This window comes from Oryctolagus cuniculus, chromosome 1, assembly GCF_964237555.1.
Source record: "Oryctolagus cuniculus chromosome 1, mOryCun1.1, whole genome shotgun sequence".
Classification (NCBI taxonomy): domain Eukaryota; kingdom Metazoa; phylum Chordata; class Mammalia; order Lagomorpha; family Leporidae; genus Oryctolagus; species Oryctolagus cuniculus.
Window position 1 is genome coordinate 50051788 of NC_091432.1, and position 24595 is coordinate 50076382.

The window sequence follows — 24595 nt, forward strand, 5'->3', positions numbered from 1 at the left end:
GTCTCATAACTTTCCAGTTTGTTCACACTGTAGTCAGAATGACCACATTATCTCTTTTCTACAATATTTTGGTGATTTTGAATAATTGTTGTAATAAATATGAGGGTCCTCAAATATGGTATGGGAGGGACTGAATGGTGTGGCCTTTTCCTTCCTCTCTAATATCATCTGATACTCATACTTTTCTTGCTCAAATTTCATTACGTTTCTTCAACTTCCGGGACATACTGGCCTCGCCCTCTTTTTCCTTCTGGAAAGCTGCTTGAACACCAGCTACTTTCCATCAACCCCTGTTTGTCAGTTGTAGTTCCTCTGACATGGCAACATTTCCTGTTTTCTGGAAAGCTCTTTCATCAAACCAGCATCTAACTTTGTGTTTAGTTAACTCCTGTTAATCTGTTACTTTTTCAGCCTAACTTCCTTAAACTAGAGTCCCCTCCTCAACATGGTTGAACCTCCTCCGGCACATTTGCTGGTTTGTAATTATTTATCTGCAGTTTACATTTTCATGTATGAATACTTGGTTCGTCTTCCAATTTTGGACTATGACTGCCTGAGAGTAGGGACTACGTCTACTTTTATTTGCCACAGTACCCATAGTTCTTGAGATAGTACCAGACACACAGTTGCCATTCGGAAAATATTTATTGAGCTTAAAAATCAAATAAATAAAAATATTTCCTACTTTCTCATTTCTGTATATATTAACAAAATATTAGTTGAGCTTTTTTGTGCCTTTGAATAGATCCTCTTTGGGAAACCTACATTTATGTTTTAGTGTTTCTTGACCAAGAAGTTCTTGTTTTCACCATGCTGAAATTTCTATTGACAAAATAAAAACCCATTTTCTTTCAGCCAATTCCAAGAGCTAGAGAGACTAGTTGATCTCTAGTCTTGATATACTATTTGTTTCCTTATAAGTGTAATACAAAGTCTTACCATCTCACTTTCTCTCTTATTCTTTTAATTTTGATGTTAGGCATCTTTTAGCTCAAAGATTCTTTAAGGGTCACAGAGGGTTTTTTTGTTTGTTTGTTTGCTTGCTTGCTTAAGGATTCGAGCTGACAGTAAGAATCCCAGGGTAGTCCTAACCATGGTACCCTCTCTGCTGACACCAGTCTTATCTTGTGGGAATCATAGGCCAACAAGTGCTAAACATCCTCTGAAGGCTCCTCTTCTCCACGGAGCCACTCAAAAAACAGAGCCACTCATAATTAGAATATTTTTAGTTTCTTAGGTAGTCTGGTGCTTTTTTTTTTTTTTTTTTTTTTAGCAAGAATAAGGAAGGTTTCATAGAAGGTTGGAAGTCTCCCCTCCACATATACAAAAACTGGCAATCTTTATCCCCTTTGACAGCTGGTGGCATGTTTCTGAAAAGCTTTCAAATCATAGATCATTTCTTCCTAATGAAACCTGTGTGACTCAAATACGGTGGGTTGAAATTCTTATCTTATTCTACGGTAAAATGCTCTAATTTAGGTTCACAAAAGGATTCTGCACCCTTTACTTAGGAGAGCTGTGCAATTTGCCCATAAAAAGACTGTTCAGCACCATTAGTACATACTCTGTAAGTGTTCAGCGACACCATATTCATTAAACGGCGTATCTTTATGCATAACCTTTCCAACCTCAAATGTGTTTTTTTCCCCTTTGAAGAATCACAAATGACAAAGGGGTGAGGGAATCCCACAAGCAACATTGTTGCCTCTGAGGATGAACTTGAGAACTTCAGCTTGATCCTTTCATCAAAAAAAAAAAAATCATGTTCAATTCTTTCTTACCTGAGGCCATTTTTATTCTCTCTGTAGAACTCATTCTATGGCCAAGAGACTGACCTTTGACTTCTGAACTTAAGAGACAAATCTTTCTTAGCACAATGGAAAAACTTCATGAGGACCATAATCAAAAATTCCTTAAATAACATTTATTAAACATCTATTATAATTTAGCTACTGTGTTAGTCACTGAGGATAAGGTGATTATAGAATATTAAAAATAATACACATTTTCTGATCTCTGTAACTAAATATCATAGATCCCCAGCTGGATCACATAGATTTGAGGTGGGGAGGAGGAGGGAGTGTATGAAAAGGAGAGGAAGGGGTAGATAATTTTACCCTTCTTATGTTTTGTGGAGAAGGAGGGTTGAGTGAGAATTATATTGATGGCAATGTTTTTTCTTGGCAGGAGTCCTAGCATTCATTCTGCCACTGTACCTACTCAGTGGAGTTCCTGCCCTCCCAGTGGCCCACAGCCATTGTCCCAGATCTATAACTGCCCTAGGATCATGCCTTTCTAAATTTTGCCTCCTTTTCTTGACTCAGGCAGACGTTCCTCAAGCTCGTGAGGTCTCTTCTCGCTTCCATTTTAGGTACACCTGAGAGCCTGGCTGAAAAAGAGCGGCAGCTCTCTACCATGATCACCCAGCTGATCAGTTTACGGGAGCAGCTCCTGGCAGCGCACGACGAACAGAAAAAACTGGCAGCCTCACAAATTGAGAAACAACGGCAGCAAATGGACCTTGCTCGCCAACAGCAAGAACAGGTGAGCCCTGCAAAAGGAGCTGACGAACTGGAGATGCGCAATGTGCCAAACTCAGCGAGCAATCACCTTGATTGGCTTATTTGTTGAAAGCTTTCCTAAAAAATAAATAAATGAAGAAAAAAAAACATAAAAGAAAACAAGGCAAAAGCAGGGAAGGAAGGAAGGAAGGAGGGAGGGAAGGCAGGCAGGCAGGAAGAAAATGGGAAACAAAGACGCTTTCTGGAAACTCAGTCTTCAAGAATACTGAGGAGATAGGTGGAGAACAAAGAAAGGCATCAAAGCAACTGGGTGCAACTGAAGTGGTAGATTTTTGTTTCTGGAGTTTGAGCTTGACTAATTACAAAGAGATGCTTTCTCACGTAAGTATTATTGAAACCCCAGCTTCACTCTGAGCGACTTCTCCCCCTGTCCCTTATTTTGCTCATCCAGATAAAGGGGGTTCTGTTCTAGAAAAACTTTGGGGATCTTTAAACTCACTGGTCCAATTGCTTTCCTTGACTTTAAAGTTAGGGGAGCCATATATCTTGGTTTTCCCCAAATAGCCCTGCTCTCTGCTTGTTTTCCAGGGCAATTGTAAATATTCCACCTCCTTCCAGTGGCAAAAGTTGTCTTGGTTGGATGATAAATTATGTGATCATCATTATTTACTGCACAGGTAAATCATGGGAAACAAATTAGCACCTGGTTCCTAAAAGAATTACACTTAAAAGACTTCGAAGTGAGAATAAGGAAAAAAAATAGCAAAGTTTAAATATCTTTAAAATATCTTTTTTTTTTTTTTAAATCACTTTCCTCCATGTTTTTCTTGTCTCACAAGAGTACTTTAATGTAATAACAATGATCCTATAGAGTAGTTCCTGATGCTTTAGATCAGGCAGGCTCAAATTAATGTGCAGTTTTTAGGAATCTGACATTATTACTGGAATTATCTTTTCAGTTAAATGTATTTTATAGGGGTATATAGAGCAATATATGCTCTGTTGATTTTAATGAGTTGTGACGTCTGGTATTTTATATGCTTGAATATTTGCCCACATGTAGGAATATGGACTCAGCCCCTAATGGAAAATAACATAAAGGAACACTGTAAAAAATCAGAAGTTAGAATGTCATTTAGCCATCCAGAGATGACACAGTAATTAACTATTGACACTTGTGAATAAGCTAGCACAAATTAATCTTGACACATTTGCAGACGAGTGATATCTTACAGTGAACACTTTGTAATTATATTTCAAAATGAAAATTAAATGACACTTAAAACTAGGTTGTCATGCTCAATGAAGCGAGCATGTAGCTCAACCGATTGGCAAATAAAATTCAGAATTTGAGCCACATGGTGCTTATGTACCATACTTCACTGTGTCAAACCCATACGTTTAGAGTGGATGATAGTAATTGCAGTGTGGTGTTTTGGATGCATTTCTATGCAGCACTTTATCATTTAGGAGGGACCATCAATATTAAATGCCTAGTGGTGTTTCACTGGTTTGCTAAGAGGAAATAAATATTCAGAGAATCCAGCATCCATACCAGGAGGTGCAGAGTGAGTTGTCCATTTCTGATGTGAGTAGAAATAAGCAGAGAACCATTCTAACCTGATTAAACTATGTTCCCATTTTGTCTTTGAAGCTTTGAGAATTAGTAGTCCCATTTCCCAAATGGTGGTCCATGTTAAGGGCAGCTTTCTCACGCCTTACACTATGAGCCAGTTATCATTGGAAATCTCAAAGAAACATTTGGGAGCAGACTGCTATGCTGAATGAAATGTGATTTGGACATTTCCCCTTGCAGAAGGCTAGAGCATCAAGAATACTCAGGAAGTATATAGTTGGGGACCAATCCACACTCATTGTCACTTCAATCATGGCTCATTTTAAAATACTGGCTTTGGAAATAGGAAGAAATACAAAGAATAGACTAGAAGTCTTCCCTTCTAAGTGCTCTCTGGCCCTTTTATCTCTGGCTTCCTATGCTGGCAGTGAGTGTGTACTCAATAAGAAGCTGTGGTAACAGGTTAGCTTTTGAGGCAGTGGGCAGCCTGATACCTGAATTGATGCTTCATTGTAAACGCCATGATCCCTAGAAAGTTCTTTGTCCTCTTATGGGGCAGATCCAGTTTTCTGTAGGGCCTGTGTGAACTGGTTAATATTTCTTTTTATAGACCAGATAACATGTTAAGATGCTGGATTTGCTTGTTAGATGAAACAAGGGAATATAAAACTTGTATGTGGATTCTGTCCTGTAAAATAAACACACAACCCTCAAAAGGATACATGTTAAATTATGGTTTAATTGGTTTTTAAAAATTCATTGTACATCAGATACAGCATTAACACAAATGATGAAACTTTTTGACTTTCCATTATGTTTTTTGACATTCCTTTGACAACTATTTGTAAGTGTATAAAATCTTTGCATCAGAAAATGTTTCATCAAGGTGCATCATCTTATACAGTAATAGGAAGCTTTTTCTTGCCTTAGCTTAAGATTTATTTTTACATCCAAATTAAACATTTTAGAAAAAATGTAGCCAGAGTATTCCTGTCATGATAAGGATTCAATTTCTAAGTTCCTATTATTTTCAGCTGACCAGTAAAGCTATGGGTGAATTGCTCACAGGCACCATACAAGGGGTAGATTTCATTTATAGGTAGAGCAAGTTCTCCTGTTCAAAAAATTTTTTTCCTTTTCTTTAACTTTCTGATTCTGCCCCTCTCGTTTTATAGGTGCTCTTTAGCATAGAGCAGTAAAGCATTCTTGTAACACCAAGAGAGATACCCGAGATAATCACAAAGGTGTAAGCATTTCATTTTAACTTAATGAAACTTTATTTCTGATAGATTGCAAGACAACAGCAGCAACTTCTGCAACAGCAGCACAAAATCAATCTCCTGCAGCAACAGATCCAGGTCAGTGTATTTTATTACTCTCATCTGATTATACTTAGATACTTTCCTCCTTGAAAATGGAATTTAAAATGCTGCAAATGCTCCCCTGTCTTATCAACAACACCAGTAGGACTGTTATGCAGAGATGATGCACACAATTGTATAAGTGGATGTAGGAAATATGGACTAGGTGGTGGCATAAGCATTCTCTCTGATGTGGTGCATAAGCAGAATCAACCTTATCTGTTTTTTATTCCTTTTGGCATTTACCTAACGCAACCTGTAGAAACCTGGTGCCTCCATGGAGCATACAGATGCTATTTTATTGCCACCTACCACTTTCTGCCTTGTGTTTTACCATGTAATAGCTCCCTGTAGAGAAACTTACTTTTTAAAAATTAAAAAAATTCATTTATATAAGGTGAGAAAGTCATGTATTTCATATATACAGATTTAGGAGCTCAGTGATACTGCCCAGCCTATCATCACCCCTGCCCACACTCCAACCTCCCTCCTTCTTTCTTATTTTTTTCTTTTAATTTTTACAATTACATACTTTTAGTGTATTTTATAATCACATGCTTGACACTCCACCAAAGAAAGAATTCAACAAAGTAGTAAGTAGAAAAACCACTGTTCTTCAAGATTGTAGACAAGGGTGAAAAACATACTTTTGTGTGGTCGTTAGGACTGATGGGGCCAATCTTGAGAGGAATCTGAGGAAATGTTCTTCATTATTAATTTGTTCCTTAATAAATATATATTAATTACATTCCTTATAGATGCTGAAGGGAATATAAAAATTAATGATAGTCTGTCTTCAAGGAGCTTACAGTCTGGATAGGAGGAAAACCTTGGTCCTAAGTTATTTTAACACAATTTAGAAAGTTCTTTTTTCTTGTGGCATTGTTAAAATATATAGATCACATTTACAGTGGTCTGGGAGGGGGAGGGGATGGTTTCATTTCTGTCATTCCTTTAGATATTTGATATGGTTAATATAGGCTAGTTGGGCCAGCATATTGCAAATTATATTATTACTTTTCTTGAAGTTAATATTGGACCCCCCTGCATTATTTTTGATTAGCATAAAATCACAGTTTAAACTCCTAACTTATGAATGAACAGCAGTGATTTTTACTTAGATCCTTGCTTCATTTTGTGAATTCTACTTAGTATACCAGGTAACAGTTACTGCATTTACGATATTGATTTCATGTCTGAAGAAGTCTCTTTTCCTAATTTGGCATTTTGTCCAGCAAACATCACTAGCAGGTTTTGGACAAGTTTATTTTCTGTTGTTGTTCATTTGTTTTGATCTTCTCCTGTATTCCATGTTTAAGTCTATATATTTCCCAATAAAAGAATCTAAGTGTAAATGAGTTAGAATCTCTGGCATTTTGACGTTCAGCCTTTACAATTAAATCTTGGAATGATTTCTCATCCTGATATCTCTTTTTATGACTCATGCTGAGATCCTTAATTAAATAACTATCCAGGTGTTCCCTTGTTCTGCCCTTATTAAAATTTTCAGTGTATCCCCTACTGCTAAGGTCAAGATTTTTAGCCTGTGGCTTCCTACATTTTTCTCTAGATTCCTCTCTAAAAACTCAGTAGGTGTTAAATAACATGATCCTTTAATTCTCTCTGTTTCTTTTATTTGTAAAGTAAGAATGAAAGAAGTTCCCCAAGATATTCCTATATAGTTATTAGTAATAATTTTACTACCTTTTTTAGTCACTTTAATATATTTTATTTCTTAGTCCAGTGTATTTTGTATTGACTAGGTTTCTTAATTGATGTTTTCCTGTGCTACTAGAGACCTGAGATGAATAACAAGTAAAGCAGTTCTGAATATTTTTATAAAGTATTTATTGATTACATATGATTTTATAGCTGTAATTTGATTACATGAAATTGATGTCTTTTTCAGAAAATGATAGAACATGATCTTAAGATATTCATTAAAATGTGCAATTTGAGAAGATAGAAATAACTTTTCAAGATTTCTAATAGAAGTCTATTGTTTTTACAACTTGTGGATATTTCTTATCGTATAAATGTTTAAAAATTTTAGCTAATCAGCACTTCATCTCAGCAGTTTAAATTATAAAATTATAGATATTCAGTGTAAGTTCCATTCATTTTAGAAATACAGGTAGCATGAATTCACATTTTTAAAATATAAAAGGAAGTAATAAGACCTGTATTTAAGGTTGATTCTGTCCAGAGTCATTGCTTCCCAGTATATCTTGTCAGTATGAGACCATTCGAATGTTTCAAATGCTGAAAAGCATTCCTTAGACAAGGTTTATTCAACTGTGACACTTACCTAGCAGGTATTTGTTATTCAGACTTTCAGCTATTTTTTTTCTTTTGGAAAGGGAGTGAGTTAATCATATTTTTGAATATGGTTTTTGACAAGTCATAGACATGATCAAATTTAGGACAGAGTTATTGTTGGACTGATTTTAGTAAGCATTTTGAGTGAAATATGAAATTCAAGGGATGCTTCAAAATTTTTTTCTATCACTAAAAAAGAACCATTCTTCCATCTAAAATCAAAATGAACAAAGAATAAAACAAGAAATTGAAAAAGAAATCTAACTTCTATTCTAAAAGTAAATGATGAATACAGAGACAACTTCAGCAAATTTGACTTTTTTTTGTTTCACTTTATGTTTGTTTTAAATCTTGAGTTCTAATACCTATGAGTTAACATGGTCAGTCAGCAAGATTTAAGCCACAGCAGTTGGCTGTAAGTCATGAGGATCAGATTGTTACACTGAAGATTGTTCCTCTAGTTCAGAATGCTGACTTCTGAATTAGTATTTGTTTTTTAATTTGCAGCTTTAATAGAAAGAAAGGGAAAAGTATCCAACTGCTTTTAGCAACACATGCAAACATGTCTATTATAATGGAAACAAAAGGAAATCTCAATGGTTTGAATGAATTAAAAGACAGCATTTTTCACTAGAGATAGCAAAAGGGATGAAGTATTTTAACAGTCCCCATGCTTACTTTATTTGCAATCATTCAAAATGTATATATGTAGCTACAAATAAATTCATTTGTTTTTATTTCTTGAGTGTATTTTTTTTTTGTTTTTAACATTCCTAGGTTTATTGAGGTGTAGTTGACAAAGAGAAATTATGTATTTATATTTACAGTGTACAATGTGATGTTTTAATATACATGTATGTCAGGAAAGAGCTATCACAATCAAGCTAGTTTGAGTGTACTTTTTAACATAATTTTGCCTTGGTAAATCATAACTAAATTATTGAAAGACATACTTTTTGCTTTTTCACTTAAAAAGCCTGTTGTTGAGATAACATATTTTCAATTTACATTATAGTGAAAGGGTTACTGCTCCACTGAAGAAAGAGTTCAACAGACCAAAAGCCAGAAGACCCTAGTTCAGCAGGAACACAGGCAAAGGCCATAAATAACAATCAGATGAAAAGATGTCAAGTTCACTGATATATAATCAACTTCAAGATAGTCACAGATCATTAAAACTATCCTAATATAGAACCCCTAACAATTAGATATACATACTTCTAAGACCATGTAAGCTAGTCTTAGAAAAAGTATGATGACTGATTTTGTAAACGCTTTGTATTTTTTGATGAATCCATTTTTTACCATTTAAAAACCAAGGTAACAATTTTAAATGATTATAAAATACTTTAATATTAACAGATATTTCAGGAAGCTGTTTGCTTAATGAATTTGAATCCCTCTGTGCTTTGGGTAAAGTGATGATTCCTATAATTTGTTACAGATAAATAATTCTGATATGGGGCTCAGAAAGAGTTAAATACTTTTGATATTTCTGGTTGGAAAATAGCAAAATTGTTATTAAATCTATGGAAAGCAAAGCTAAAAATAATATGAATCCTTAGATTTGGGGATTGATTTTTATGCAGTAATTCCATCCTCCCTCTTGCCCACCTATTGTATTATAGTATCTTAGCCAATATTTTGAAGCCTTTTATTTATGAGTTATGTTAACTGGTAAAAAAATTCACTTTTAATCCATGGCACAGATGTAAACAATTAAAGCATATGTATAGTATTTTAATCAATTATTAATAAAACCCATTATAAGTAGAACAGAATACTTTATTAATCCTGATTTCTTGATTCATTCGTATATTTATTCATCTAAGCTTATTTTCCCACATCATAGATTTCAATCTAGAGAAGATATTCTTTATAAACACAATATACCACATTCTTTGATTTCTGTAGCTTGCCAATAGGGACATATTTAAATGATGGCACTTTTGCAGCTAGAAGTTACTCTTTGCAGAAGAATTCAACTCACTATTAAAATATCTCTGTGAAAAACTTACTTTTCCAGGGATGAATGGTATTATCTGATTACTCATGTCTCTTCAGACCCCAGTTTTAGAGTTATTCAAGTAGCTTGTATTGTGTGCCATACAGGCAAGTATCCTCTCCTCACATCAGTGACTGAACAGCAGTCTCTTATGAAAGGATTGACTGGTTGGGATTTTATGTGGGCAGTTGGCCTCTTGGTTCAGGGCCAGCAATTTGTCAATTCATACATGCACGTCTCTTTTGGGTATAATTGTGAAACTTGAAATAGTTTACTCTCTGTTTTCTTTATGATTAATATATCTGTTACTCTCTTTCATCATTTAACAGATGGCAGATGGCAAACTCAGTCTGTAGAAGGTCTGGACTAAATGCCATTGCTTGGTCTTTGCAGATTCTTTTTGTCTTATTTGAAAACTTTCTTTTTTTAAAATTTGTAATACATGCTACTTAGTTACCTTTCCCCACGCCAAATGTTTCAGCTTCATTGAAGTTTCATTTTGTTCTTAAGAGTATATTAATATTTTTCATTCATAGTGTTTTCTATTCCAATTATGTATTCCTGCATGCTATTGCTATATTTTGTGTGACTGTGTTTGTTGCGTGGTAGGGCAACATTAAATATGTATTCTCCTTTCTTCTTGCATAGAAACCAGAAAGATGCTAATGTTGTGAATAAGGAAATGATTGTCCTTAAACAATTAAATGGAATAATTTGAGATATACTGTCACCTTTTGAGGAGATAAAATTTGCCTTTTGTTTCTGTCACTATGATTAACTATAGGCATTTCAGGTATCTGCTGAGCAGAATAAAGGACTGCCTTTTTATGAGAAGTAGTTGTCTAAAGACCAGAAATAATTACTTTGTACATTAGCCTTTGTGGCCTGCTTGACCTGGTTAATTAATTTTTTTGCTAGCATAATAATAATATATATATTTGAAGATACGCTTCATCGTTAAGTATCTAATTGACCTCTAATTTTAAGAGCTGGACCTTCCTTTTATTGTCTATTGGAGATGACTGGAAAACTGGGGGACATAAGGAACTGGTTTTCAGTCTTATGTAGTCCCTCTGTCTTGGCTTATATCTCTTTGTTAATTGTATTTCATATTGATAAACAAAAGGCAATTATAGTGCTTCTGTTTTGGCTCTAGCAAATAGTCCTTTTTTGTGTGTTATTGATCAGGTAATGAATCTCCTTCCAACAGCCTCTGAAAAGGACCAAATAAACCCATTGAAAGTAATTTAATACTTCTATTGGCACTGTATATGAATCTGATACTCTCTTGCAATGATATCAGGGTTATAAACAAAGCTTAGAAGTCTAGGATTAGCCCCTAACTTTAGCAAGCCCTTAAAATATTTTGTAATTCTATCTTCAATCATGAATTAGCCAGGAAAAACAGAACCTCTCTCCTCTCTATTCTGTGCTGTATGCTGCTTTTAATTGCCCACAGGCAGCCTGTTGTGATTGTCTTTGGAAGTTTAAAATCAAGATAAAAATGCAAATCTAATTATTTCTCTTTTTTTTTGTAATCTAATTAACTTTTTAAGTAATGATAGATGCTCTATAGCCTGCTTCAACCACTTTAATAATAATGTTTCTGGATTATAAAGAATAGGTAAAACTGCTACAATTTATGAATAGCAAGGGACATAAGAGCTACAATTATGAATTTTTTGGTTGTGGATTTCAGCTGCACATTAATTATGCTAGACTGTTTGTTAAAGGTGGAATGGATCTAGAAATGTGAGTCCTGACCAAATCCCATGAGCAACTATATGGAAATATTAATCAGATTGCTATCTCTTTTTCCAAACATGGCCTTAGGACAAAGATCTCATTCAGCTAACCAAAACCTGAAGGAGAATCTATGCTTTTCATGCTTTATGCTTCAGATTCTTCAACTGTATCACACCTGCATGTGCCTATCTCTCAGACCCCATGCCCCCAGTCCTCTCCCAAGTCGGTGACACTAAGAATTCAGGGAAACCACTGTCTGCTTCTTTCAGAGAGTTAAGAGGGAGACTGTCTTACCTTTTCAGAGCAGCAGGGTGGGGGTGCAAATGAATGAAGCAAATGGCCTATGTGCTGCCAGCAGGTGATAGTATATAATGCCAATCAATCTCCAAGGGAAAAAGTGACTCTCTTCTATTTTTTAAAATCCTTCTCTTTACATTGAGGGTTCAGTTTAACTTTAGTTTTTAAATATTCTCTCTGAGAGAATGAGAGAGAGAGAGAGAGACAGAAAGAAAATCATGGTCTCAGAACCTTGGAGGCAATAGCATTTAGCTACAATTTACAAAAATGAAAACTTCATGGCTATCTGGTTATCTTCTTATGAAAAGTAATTTTAGCTTTCTACTTGAAGTAGTAGTAGTGATTTAAAGTTTACTTTGAAATAATTGTATTTAAAGAAAAAATAAGAAAAATCAAATAAAGATCTTAAGCAAATACTGGTTGGGTATTTGGCTATGGGAAGGGGACAACACCAACATGTTTTAAATATTCCCCCTTCACCTTGCTACCACTTTCACAAAATGTTAAACTTGGAAATATCATCTATTGGTCTGCATGATTCTCATTCACTAGTTAGAGGAAGGGTATGTAGCTATTCCTGTTGAGGGACAGTTTAGGGAGTCTATTCCAAAACTGAATTTAAGTATCACCCTCAGAGGATGTTTTCCCCACCTTTTTTGGAATTAAAATGCTCTTTCTCTTTATGAAGTAATGGTGATAACACATGGCATGTGCTTTGCTTCTTTGTCTTCCCATCATTTTATTTGGTAAAATAAAATGTTCTTAAATATATATGTCTTCATTTTGTTTTCCTTTGAAAATTTTTTTAAAAGATTTTATTTTATTTATTTGAAAGACAGAGTTACAGAGAGAGGTAGAGACAGAGAGAGAGGTCTTCCATCTGCTGGTCCACTCCCAGTTGGCCACAACGGCCGGAGCCGCGCCAATCTGAAGCCAGGAGCCAGGAGCTTCTTCTGGGTCTTCCACGTGGGTGCAGGGGCCCAAGGATTTGGGCCATCTTTTACTGCTATCCCAGGACATAGCAGAGAGCTGTATCGGAAGAGGAGCAGTCAGGACTCGAACCAGTGCCCATATGGGATGCTGGCACGTCAGGACAGGGCGTTAACCTGCTGCGCCACAGTGTCTGCCCCATCCTTTGAAATTTTACTGGTCTATGATATACAAATCTTGGAACTCTTAATTTAGCCCAAATCCTTCACTTTACGTGAAGAGACTGAGGTATAACATAAAGTTATCCAAGCTTGAAAGGCTAAACATTGTAAGAGTCATGGGTGGGACCCAAGGTTTTGACTCCTCACCTAGCACTCTTCGGATTATTCTGTCTTGGGTCTTTATTGGTCTTTATTTTCCCTTCTTGTGAATTGAATAAATCATATTGTACTTTAGTTTGCTAGTTTATAAAATGTGGAAAATAATCATTTATTGTATTCTTTTTATCCTTAAATGGGAAAAAAATCGAAAATTTGTTTTCAGTTTATATCCCAGACTACCACAACTATTGGTGTATCTCCACAAGAAACAAAGTAAAAAGTGTAGCTGGGCTCCTTCTGTAGTGAACTATGAGATGCACTAATGGCTGAATGATTCTTCTGGTATTTACACAGAAGCTTCTACTAGCTAATTATATTACTTTATGAGAGCTTTAAAATGGCACTTCTCTATATTGCAGATCAGTCACCTTTCATATTAGTAACTTTAAAAGCTATCTCTCCATCTGATGAAAGTAAGCAGTAAATGACAATATTTGATGCCAGTGGTCCCCAACCTTCATTGTGCCTTCCAGTCACCTGAAAGTCTCCAATGCCTTGTTCCCATTCCAAAGATTCTGACTTAACTGGTCTGGAGTGCAGTCCTAGCAGGGGGACTATTGAAAGCTTTCTATATGATTCTAGTGGATATCAGGGGTAAGAAATGCTGATCGATAGGGATGCTGCAGATTAAATAATTAAATATGAACTCTAATTCGTTTAGATAGAATTTATCTACCTATCCAGCCATCCATCCACCCATTCAGACTGTGGGTTGGAATATAACTTACAAAGTAATTATTGAGAAGTTAAAATATACTTTTGGATTTAGTAACAGCTACTTTATTTGCTAACTAGAAATCTTTTGATGGACAATGGTTTAAACAATTTCAATACATTTACTTAGTTTTCCTAATAATTTTGTGTGTGTGTGTACTGACAACACAAGAATGTGTTGATATCAGATGATCTGTATCTTTAGGAGAATGTGCATAAAAAAACTCCTAAAACATGGTCTTACAAAAATAAAACATTTAGAAAATAAAATCTTTTAAAAATATTTATTGAGAGGCAGGGAAAGATAGGGTAGGGTGCGAGGGGAGAGAGAGAGAGAAAAGAAATATTGCTCATATACTAGTTTACTCCCCAAATACCAGAACAGGCAGGGCTGAACAAGAGCCAAAACAGGGAGTCAGGAACTCAATCCAGGTCTCCCATGTAGGTTCCAGGAACCCATTTTCTTGAGCCATTTGCTGTTCTTCAGGATCTTCATAGGCAGAAATCTGAAGTCAGAAGCCAGAGACAGGACAAACCCAGATATACTGATCTGGGGCATGGACTTCTTTTAAAAGAGAAAGCTTATTTATTGATTTTTCATCTACTCGAAAGCAGAACAACAGAGATAAATTGAAAAGCACAAAGAGATTTCTTGCATCTGCTGGTTCACTCCCCAAATCCCTCTGATAGCCAGTACTGGGCCAGGCCAAAGCCAGGAGCCTGAAACAACATCCCGTATGGGTTACAGCAGATACCCAGGCACCTGAGCAATCACGTGCTGCTGCCCAAGGTACATATTAAAGAGAAGTTGGAATCAGGAGCTGGAGCTGGGATCAGATTCCATTCTGGGATGTGTGTACCTTAATCACTAGGCCAAAGGCCTGTCCCTAACCTGTGATTTCTGTGAAAGCATTTTTAAAAATTCCAAATGACGGCCGGCGCCATGGCTCACTAGGCTAATCCTCCACCTTGCGGCGCCAGCACACCGGGTTCTAGTCCCGGTCGGGGCGCCGGATTCTGTCCCGGTTGCCCCTCTTCCAGGCCAGCTCTCTGCTGTGGCCAGGGAGTGCAGTGGAGGATGGCCCAAGTGCTTGGGCCCTGCACCCCATAGGAAACCAGGAGAAGCACCTGGCTCCTGCCATCGGATCAGCGTGGTACGCCGGCCGCAGCGCGCCGGCCGCGGCGGCCATTGGAGGGTGAACCAACGGCAAAAGGAAGACCTTTCTCTCTGTCTCTCTCTCTCACTGTCCACTCTGCCTGTCAAAAAATAAAAAAAAAAAAATTCCAAATGACTTGAGCACATCTGGACATATGTGAGGAATATAATCATATATAAAATATATTTATATGTATACATATAAATATGTATACATTTTATTATATATATACATTTATATGTATACATACATATAAATAGGAAATACAGAGAGTAATACGTGTTGTGTTGGAGTATATATAATTTCACATTTTTGTGGTACCAGCACAAATTTTCGAGACAAATAAATCAAGATTTAAATTTTAGTCTACCACTTAGTTCCTCTGTGGTCTGTTTTGCTCCTTATTACCTATGAGAAAAGTTACTAAATGTCTTTGATCCTGCATTTCCTAATTCCTATAGATGGACAATTGTACAGTAGTTTATGATTAGAAATAATTGCATAAATCCCCTAGTTACTTCTCAATACATAATGTCTATCATTATGACTCTCATTGCTGGTGGTGCTTGTTCCTGTGTAAGTAGGTTTAGGAATAATTCCAGCGTCCCTATTAGAGTAACGTACTTGTGCATAGTCAGTATGTGCATGTATACATGTGTTTGCATCTATATGCACATACATATTTAGAACCCGCAAATTAGTGATGTGAATATAAGATAATCAACATGTGTGCACTATAATCAATTATTATCACCATGATAATCTAGATGAAAAGAAAGAGCAACAATTTTCTTTGGCGGCCAAATGAGAGCTATTTCAATTGTCAGTGAGTGGAGAGTAAGGTTTATCAGGCACTTGGAAATGGCTGACTGAGAATTAGACAGAGCTGCCTAGGGATTGTACAAAAAGGAGCATGACATTTTATTCTGGAAAAACAGGGTCAGGTTTTCACCTTTCACACTAAAATGGGCTTTGCTATTAGATCGATCGTGCTTGTGAAGTTGGAAGGATAGTAAATGAACCTTTCCAATTTATTTTATAGCTTTTTAAACACAAATGAACTTGTGTGATGTAGCAGCACAGAATGCAAAAGTCCTTCTTGTTTAAAGTGAAGTTGTTCATATAAATCTTATGGATGCCATCTCCTGTAAGTCAAGCATTTGCCTAGCTTTTGTGAATTATGTCTGTACTTAGAATTTAAGAAGTTAAACAGTATGCATACCAGACTTGAGAGATGGGAAATAAAAATTGATATACTGTGTGACACTTGATATAGCACAGGGAAATATCTTTTAAATGTGGAAAGGATGCACTGACATAACCATTTTTAATTCACTTATAGTAACTCCCACTCAAAGTTATTAATGTTACAGATAGATATTTTTACTTGTTCAAAATAAAATAAATGATGCAAAAGGTGTCATGTCTCCTGTGAGACATTGAATTAATTTTACCCACCACTCGATTCATTAAGAAAATGCTACAGTTGTAACATTAAACAATGAAAGTTAAGAAATTCAGGCTTCAGAATAAAGCATAGGGTCCATCCGCAGTCAGATCATGCTACATATAGATTTCAGTGGAGGCTTTTTCTTTTAAAATGTCTGCAGAAGAGGTTTGTGCAGTGGCCAAAATTAGGGCAAACAGGGCTCTCAGCTGGGCTGTCAACAAAATGGACAAATGATTCTAAAGAATTGCAACAGACCAGGCCTATTTTGTTGTCCAATAAGCATCATCTATTGCCCCTTCTTTCTGTTTGTTTATGTTTTAAAAATATTTATTTATTCGTTTATTTATTTATTTGAGATGCAGAGTTACAGAGAGAGGGGGGGAGAGACAGAGAGGTCTCCATCAGCTGGTTCAGTCCCCAAATGGCCGCAACTTCCAGAGCTGGACTGATCTGAAGCCAGAAGCCTGGAGCTTCTTCTGGATCTCCCACATGGATATAGGAGCCCAGACATTTGGACCATCTTCCACTGCCTTCCCAGATCATTAGTAGAGAGCTGGATTGCAAGAGGAACAGCCAGGACACAAACTGACACCTATATGGGATGCCAGCACAGCAGGCGGAATCTTAACTTACTACACCACAGCACTGGCCCCTCTTTATATATTCTTATGTTGTGTATGTTGGAATATAAATAAGAAAAGAGAAAAAAATTAAGAAAACTATATTTCATTTCACTTGATTAATAATTTTGACTCTTTTCTAAAGTTGTAATAAGGTCAGGACCTCATTACGCAAATGGAGTTACGTGCAGCGTAACTCAGTAAAAGATATAGTTAAGTCCTAGGTTGATGTTTCTTAAGGATAATGTGGCAGAAGTCATTCTGTAGAGAATTACTTAAATATATAGCACTTTAGGATTGGTGACATGGCACTTCAAAAATTCATGGAAAATGGAATTGAAAAATGTTTATTTTGATGCAAAAATGAAAATACTTGCATAATTTTATAACAGTATGCATTTTCCATGGACATTTAAAGATCCCTCATATAACTAAACAGAACCTAAGATAACAGAGACCTGAAACTTGAAGAGTATGGATCTCCAGCTCTTAGTTCCGGTATTTGTTTGTCTTAGAGGGCTTTATTTCATTTTGTGGCTCTCAACCCCTATTTCTTCCTGGCTTGTACTTCACTGAGCACCATGAAGTGTGATAATGGCTCCAAGATTATCAGTTTCTTAGCTGGAGGCTGGGATTTGAAAGAATCAACGTGGACATATTGGTAGAATGAGCTTGGTTGCAGAAGATCAAAGAGGAGAGTGCATGTGAATAGAAAGCTATGGCCTATTTGGTGATGAATGACTGTGGTTTGAGAAAAGGAAAAGGGAAAACGAATTTCATGCTTTTCTCTTTGCCTTACTCTCAGCAGTTCCTTGTAACACTTTCTGGAGACTCAGGTTTCTAGAGCTTATGTGTCAGGGCAAGATGGAATGGACACACCATTAGGTAACCTGTTAATTCTTGGTCAATAGAAAAATCCAGAGACACAAATGAGTTAGTGGGATTCATTGTTAGATTCTAGCCAGATGTTAGTCCCAGAAGATTGGGTAGGCCAGGTCAGTTCTACAATGATGGAACCAACATGTACTTTGCCATTGGTAGAATTCCAGATCATTGCTGGAATATTTATGGAAACTAAGGCAAAGAAAATAAATTTAGGCTCTTGAAATTGGCATTCTCACAATAGCTGTTTGTCAAGATTTCTGATTTAATGGATATTCAGATCTACTGGTCTCTGAGAGCCCTCTCATGGATTCCATCTTAGGATGAGAGTATATCCTTGACACTCATAACCTCCGAGGGATCCCTTGTGGGAGAGAGAGTTGAGATCACTGGTAGAAGTAATCTGAACTCTGTGTTTAGAACTTTGACCTTCGTATCTTTCCTTCTCAGTAAGACTGGGCCCTGATTGTCGAGATTCTGATTTGTTAGAATGTTATGTTTATCAAGTAGTTAAGAATACAATGTTAAAAGTAGATGTCTTTGACTATTAGATTTACAGTTAAACTAGTAATTCTTGTTTTAGTATAGGTTTATTTAATTTTTTTTTTCCTAACACCTATGGTGTCTCTGCAAAGTGTTTGCAGGAAATGCACATTATCTTTTAATCCAATTTTCCATAAACTTTTTGAAACACCCTCATATTGCTTTTGCATAAGAAAAATGTTAGTGGCATCCTACTGAGTGAAATATGCCAGACACAGAAAGCCAAATATTGCATGTTCTCCCTCATAAGCGGGAGAATAAAAAATAAACTGTACACAGAATGCTGATTACTAGAGTCTAGGATGGATACAAGGGATAGAAGAAGTCTGAATAACAACAACAAACTGGAAAGCTGGTTGTGGTTAATTAATTGTGACAAACATATCATACTTAGGTTTATAATAGAGGAGGACAGGTGTGGATATACAGGAACTCTGTACTACTTCACAATTTCTGTTTTGTATATTCTAAACTAATCTGAAAATTTAAAACATATATATTTTTAAAGATTTATTTATTTATTTGAAAGGCAGAGTTACAGAGAGACAGAGAGAGAGAAAGAGAGGTCTTCCATCTGCTGGTTCACTCCCCAAATGGCCGAACGGCCAGAGCTGCACCGATCCGAAGTCAGGAGCCAGGAGCTTCTTCCAGGTCTCCCACATGGGTGCAGAGGCCCAAGGACTTGGGCCATCTTCTACTGCTTTCCCAGGCCATAGCAGAGAGTTGGATCGGAAGTGGAGCAGTTGGGAAACGAACTGGTGCCCATATGGGATGCTGGCACTGCAGGTGGCGGCTTTACCCGCTATGCCACAGTGCTGGCCCCTTAAAACATCTTTAAGGGTACACTGAAATAATCATGATTTTAAAAATAAGAAAATTATTAAATTAATTGTCATGTGCCCACTTGATGGTCTGTCATAGACTGCTAAAAATGATGTTTACAAGTAATTGTTAATTTTTGGACTAATATTGACAATATGACATTAAATGGGAAAAAATCCTTGTAATACAGTATTTTCTCAACTATATAAAATAGTCTTTGAGAAAAGGACTGGAAAAGAGTGCATTGATTTTAAAATCAAAAATATTATTACCATTATTATTTCACTTTTAAAAAGGACTAAACATCTACTTACCTTGTGATCACCCCAGAACAGATTGTAATGACCAGATCTTTGGAATTAACTGCCATACATGTGATTGATCAAATAGAGTGTCCAGTTAACAAAATACAACCAAATCTCCAGATAGCTGGAAAAATATGCAGGTGTAGATCATTCCAGTGTTGTCACTCTGTTGTACTGATCTCTACACATATTTCTAACTCCTCCTTATTTGCTCAAACAACATGGTCTTGAACACTGAATTAATCTCTTTCGCTTGAGGAGGCCAATTCTGAGCCCAGGTCAAGAGAAGGAAGGCGTGGTGGTAACTACTGATCTACTCTTCCCAGCACTTGTTCTTCCCTCTCCTATGGAAGATACACATCTCCATGTTGGAGACAAAATAGTATCAGAGCAATGACAGGAAGACGATTAGATTAGAGGCAGAAAGAATAGATTTGGACTCAAGATGTCTCTGGTTTGTCTTTGTTCTTGTAACTGCATGTCGCCTGGCAAAAGATTCTTCTCTCTTGATTCTCATTTTTCATGTACATAGAACAAGGCTCTTGTTCAGGATTGTGGCTTAAGTTCCTTGCAACACTGGCCTCTCATTCTAGATGACAGAAATAGACTCTTAGAGAATGAAAAGCAGTGTCTTACCTACAAAGCTTGAAGGCAGATTTTAACTTTGTCCACAACATATGCCATGTCCATTTAGGAGGAATGTTTGCTTTTTAATCCATCGAAGGGTTTAGAGTTATGAGATCAAATTCATATTGCCTTTGTGCAGTATTGTGATAGCTTATAATGCTTGCCACATAAAATGATGACTACAGGGGACTTTTAGAAAAATACATTTAGGAAGAGGGCCTGTAAATGCTTGCTTTCAGGCTGCAGCCAATAACAGACTCTTGGCATTAGGGCTGTAAAATGGAAAGGGTGACACAAACTTAATTTTAGTGTTGCAAGTAAAATAGTAAATGTAATTTTTTGGTGAAAAATCCTTATTGCTTTGCTAAGGTATTAATTGCAGGAAATTACAGCATATCCTATTGAAATATTATGTCAGTGGCATATATAGCATATAACACCTTTTCCCAGTCTCTTGTTTTCACCCAAAGTGTTGCATTTTCATTTGAAAAGAGATGTGTTAAGTGGCTAGAACCTTGTCGAACGGTGGGGGTAGTGCTGAATGCAGTTCAGACTGTCTGAAAACAAGTTGTCAAGGGGAGACTTCTTGGTTTTTCTTTCTGGAGGTGGGTTTCCTGCTTGAAGGATAACATTGATGTCCATATGCTTTTGGCCATTCCGTCACTTCTAACTAGTTAAGTTTCATCTTCTAGTCCCATTAAATTTTCCAACTACGATTTGTTTGTTGGATTGCAAGATAAAAAATGAGAGAATTTCATTTTTGATCTGTGGTAGAGCTTAATATGTTTTCAGATTTCCTCCCATTTTGTTTGAAGTAAATAGGGTAATTACTCACTAAAATTCTAATATCTTTCAGGGCTTTAGGGATGAATCTAAAACAGAACCATATAATGTTTTATTTAAGCAAATCCATGTCCTTATTAGGCAGTTCACCTTAATGTGATTTTTTAAAAATAAACTTTGTTTTTTCAAGTGTTATTTAATTAACTTTGTCGTACTATCATGTTCTGACATCAATGTCTGCTAAGACCTGCAGGATGTAATTTGTTGTTTAAAAAGGAAAATAACTTATTGTTTGAAAAATTATGAATCATGTGGGTAAGATATTTAAATGTCAATGCAAAAGAGTCTGATGTACTTCAATTTCATTTTTTTTTCTTTTATACTGAGGCACATATACTGTTATCTGCATTTGCACAAAGCATTTGTGCCTGTTGTACATGTGATTAATATCTAAGTAGACATGAGTGAAACCAATTTTGAAGAAACTACTGCCATGCTGGCTTCTTGGACTGTTTATGGTTCCCATTAATTGTAGGCCTTTACCATATAACAATTGGATGGATCTGGTTTTACTTATCAAATCCAGATCTGCTTTTTCTCCCACAGCTGAGCAGGGTGAAGTTCTTTATGCTACCAGCTTCTTTATGATTTTGGGGTTCACAGCATCTTGAGGATTGAGGTCACTGGCCTGGAACTCCCAGTGTTTCTGTGAGAAGATAAACATAAGCAATGCAGGTTAGTCAGGTGCTTTACATTTAAATGAAGTATTTATTTTAATAATTACAGGCAAATATTCATTTCCTCTACAGTCCTTCCCTCCTCTGCTTTGGGTAACTGCAGGTATAGATTAGAAGGATTTCAAAGTGTGGGATTCAGTCTTTCAGCACAGCCTCTACGTTTTTCCCCAGGAGTAGTAGGTGGAGTGGGTAGAGAACAGTGTGGAGGTTTCTACATAAACAGTAGTATGGTCTTTTCCCAAATGAACAGCACATTTTCTTCAAGATGGGTTCCTGAGATGGGTATTTCACAAAAGAGCTGGCTGTTATGAAGTAGTTCTAATCTCCACTCTGGTGGAACATGTTGCCTTTGTGCTTGACAGAGGGCAAAAACTATTGAATATGAGCAGGACAGCAAGTGTGTCCCATTCTGGTCAATTACCATTTTAGTTTCGCCAGGGCTAGTTCCTAAGCTGGGTTTAAAAGCAGCTAGGAGATGTACTCGTAATTCACAAACTGAGTGCTGTAATCATTAGCCAGGAAGTGTGGGGAAGGTATCTGGGAAGAATCCTGAGGAGACACTGGCTCTTCATTTATGTGGGATATTCTCATTACCTTTTTGACTATAAAAGTCTATTGCAATCAGAAAACATGAACAATGGGAGGTCTGTGTTTTTTTTTTTTTAAACTAGCTATGAAGTTGTATAAGAAAGAGAAAACACATTGAAAAGTGGTCAGAGCTCTCGTGTATTAAGCGCAGCAGATGAAATGATTTATTGGGTTTTATACACATTCTGTAAAGGGTAAGCATTGCTAACAGAATGAGTGGCAGCCTCTGGGAGCTGAACAGGCCCCAGGGACTAGTCTTTGTTCCTCCGGTCTTGACAGGCATGTGTCTCTGTTAAATGAGGGCTTAATTTCTCTCATATGTGAACAATTTCCAAGCCCAACAAAAGCAGCCAGGACTGGAGCTATTTAAAAGAACCAGCACAGGAGGAAGCATTCCTGAAGAAAGGGGATGCTAAAAGGCTAATTACTCACCATGGCTTAGCAACTATTTTATTTTTTCCCTAAGCAAGGGTTATTAATATGAATATGCCACTTTTTTTTACATAAACACACATTAAAATTACAAGAGTATATTTTTATTCTTTGTGAAATAGCCATTTGCTGATCTCTGCTCGTTGAAAAGAGGTGCTTCCATCAGCATTGGTGGTGTATATCATGGAATATTAATTCACCAGAGGGGGAGGGGAGAGGCCCATATACTGTGGATCCTTTCTGTCTCAAGTGGAAGGAATTTAAACAATTTACTAAGCAGCATCCTTGGCAAAACTGTGAACCTTTTCTTTACATAGGAATTGCTTAAAATATGGAGGAGATCTTTGTTTCAACTTTTTCTGTGGGTGTTTCAAGCTATGATTCCCTCAGTTTGTCTCAATTTCTTGGGAAAATCCAGATTGTTAGAGGGCTTATTAGGCAGTTACAGGTAAATCTTTATTTATGCTATCCATATTTAAAAAAAAAAGATTTTATAAGCTCTATTATTTTCTACTTTTGATTTGTATTATAATCTGTTGGCCTTTTATCTTAATTTTTGGCTACTGATCTTTAAATTTTTGAGTATTTCCTTTCATGCTCAATATATTTTTCAGCAGGTAATGATGTATAAATAGACATTTAAGTGTATTTTATGGCAATTATTCTATAATATTAAACTTTTGATATCATCTTAGATCTATCAATTTTATATATTTTTAGAGCAGGACACACTAATTATTTGAGGTGTTTACAAGGAAGAGTTGTCTGTAAATGAAAGTCTCTTTCAACTCTAAACTTCTGTGTTTTAAGACTAAGATAAAAATGTCTCTGCAATAGAATAAATGACTTGATTGCAGGTTTTCCACAATCATATGTTTTAAAAATCCCCCAAAACATTCCAAGTCTATATTTTGAATTTTGAACATAAGAAAACCAGTAAATCCTCAAACATGGTTCTTGGCACAATTCCACACAATGTCATGGACACAACAGTCTACTCTATATGATAGGCACTGTGTGGTACAACAAACAAGATGGGGAGACCTGATTTAATTGTAATGATGAACTGCTGACAAATGACTCTTTCAATTACATTTGACTATCAAAGTGGTCTTTATGAATAAATCAGATGTTTCATATGCTGTTAGCAATTGTAGCAGGAAAAACACAATATCTGCCTGCTTAACTGTTTCCACAAGTGTTTAGATAACTCCTAAAAGTGTCTAAGCCTGGAGACAAACATGATGATAGAACTCTCAAGCAAAGGAGGTGGTATCTTTACTGAGAATGTGAAATAAAGAGTGGCTAGAAGAAGAAATAAGTGAAAGCCATTTCCTCCAAGGGGCTTTTCCTTAGCATCCTTGTCTTCTACACAGAAATACATCATTTCGTAATAAATAATGTTTTAGGAGCAACAACACATACCAAGCCACTTAAAGAGTAAGTTCATCTTTGTTCTCAATTTGGAGTTCATCTGAACATGGGAGTCCAAGAAAATTCTAGTCTAAGACCCTTTCTGACAAATTAATTAGGTTAAGCTTGTTTGCTTTTATTATTTTGGATGTTATGCAAAATGACAATATTATTTCATTTTAAGTCTACCTCTGCTTTTATATTTTTGTTCTTATGATTGACATCACTACTCCAATTCATGTTTGATACCTTCTTTTCCTGCATGCATGATTGAATTTACAGTTCTCGTTTACTTCAAAATGCCTCATTCCTTTTATCTGTCTTTTGTTCCAATCATTGCTAACATGAGTAAAGTTATCATCATCTCATGCCCACACTGCGGAAAT

General features: G+C 36.2%; 1 protein-coding gene across 50 annotated transcripts in view; it reads left to right on the top strand.

The window, feature by feature from the left end:
• The window catches only part of SOX6 (SRY-box transcription factor 6), a 647773-nt gene that overhangs the window by 431916 nt on the left and 191262 nt on the right, over positions 1–24595 (top strand). For all 50 annotated transcript variants that reach the window (XM_051833972.2, XM_070073077.1, XM_070073091.1 and 47 more), the window contains 2 exons: positions 2372–2544; positions 5388–5456. In XM_051833972.2, coding sequence (XP_051689932.1) covers positions 2372–2544; positions 5388–5456 — 242 coding nt within the window. The remainder of the gene's footprint in view (positions 1–2371; positions 2545–5387; positions 5457–24595) is intronic.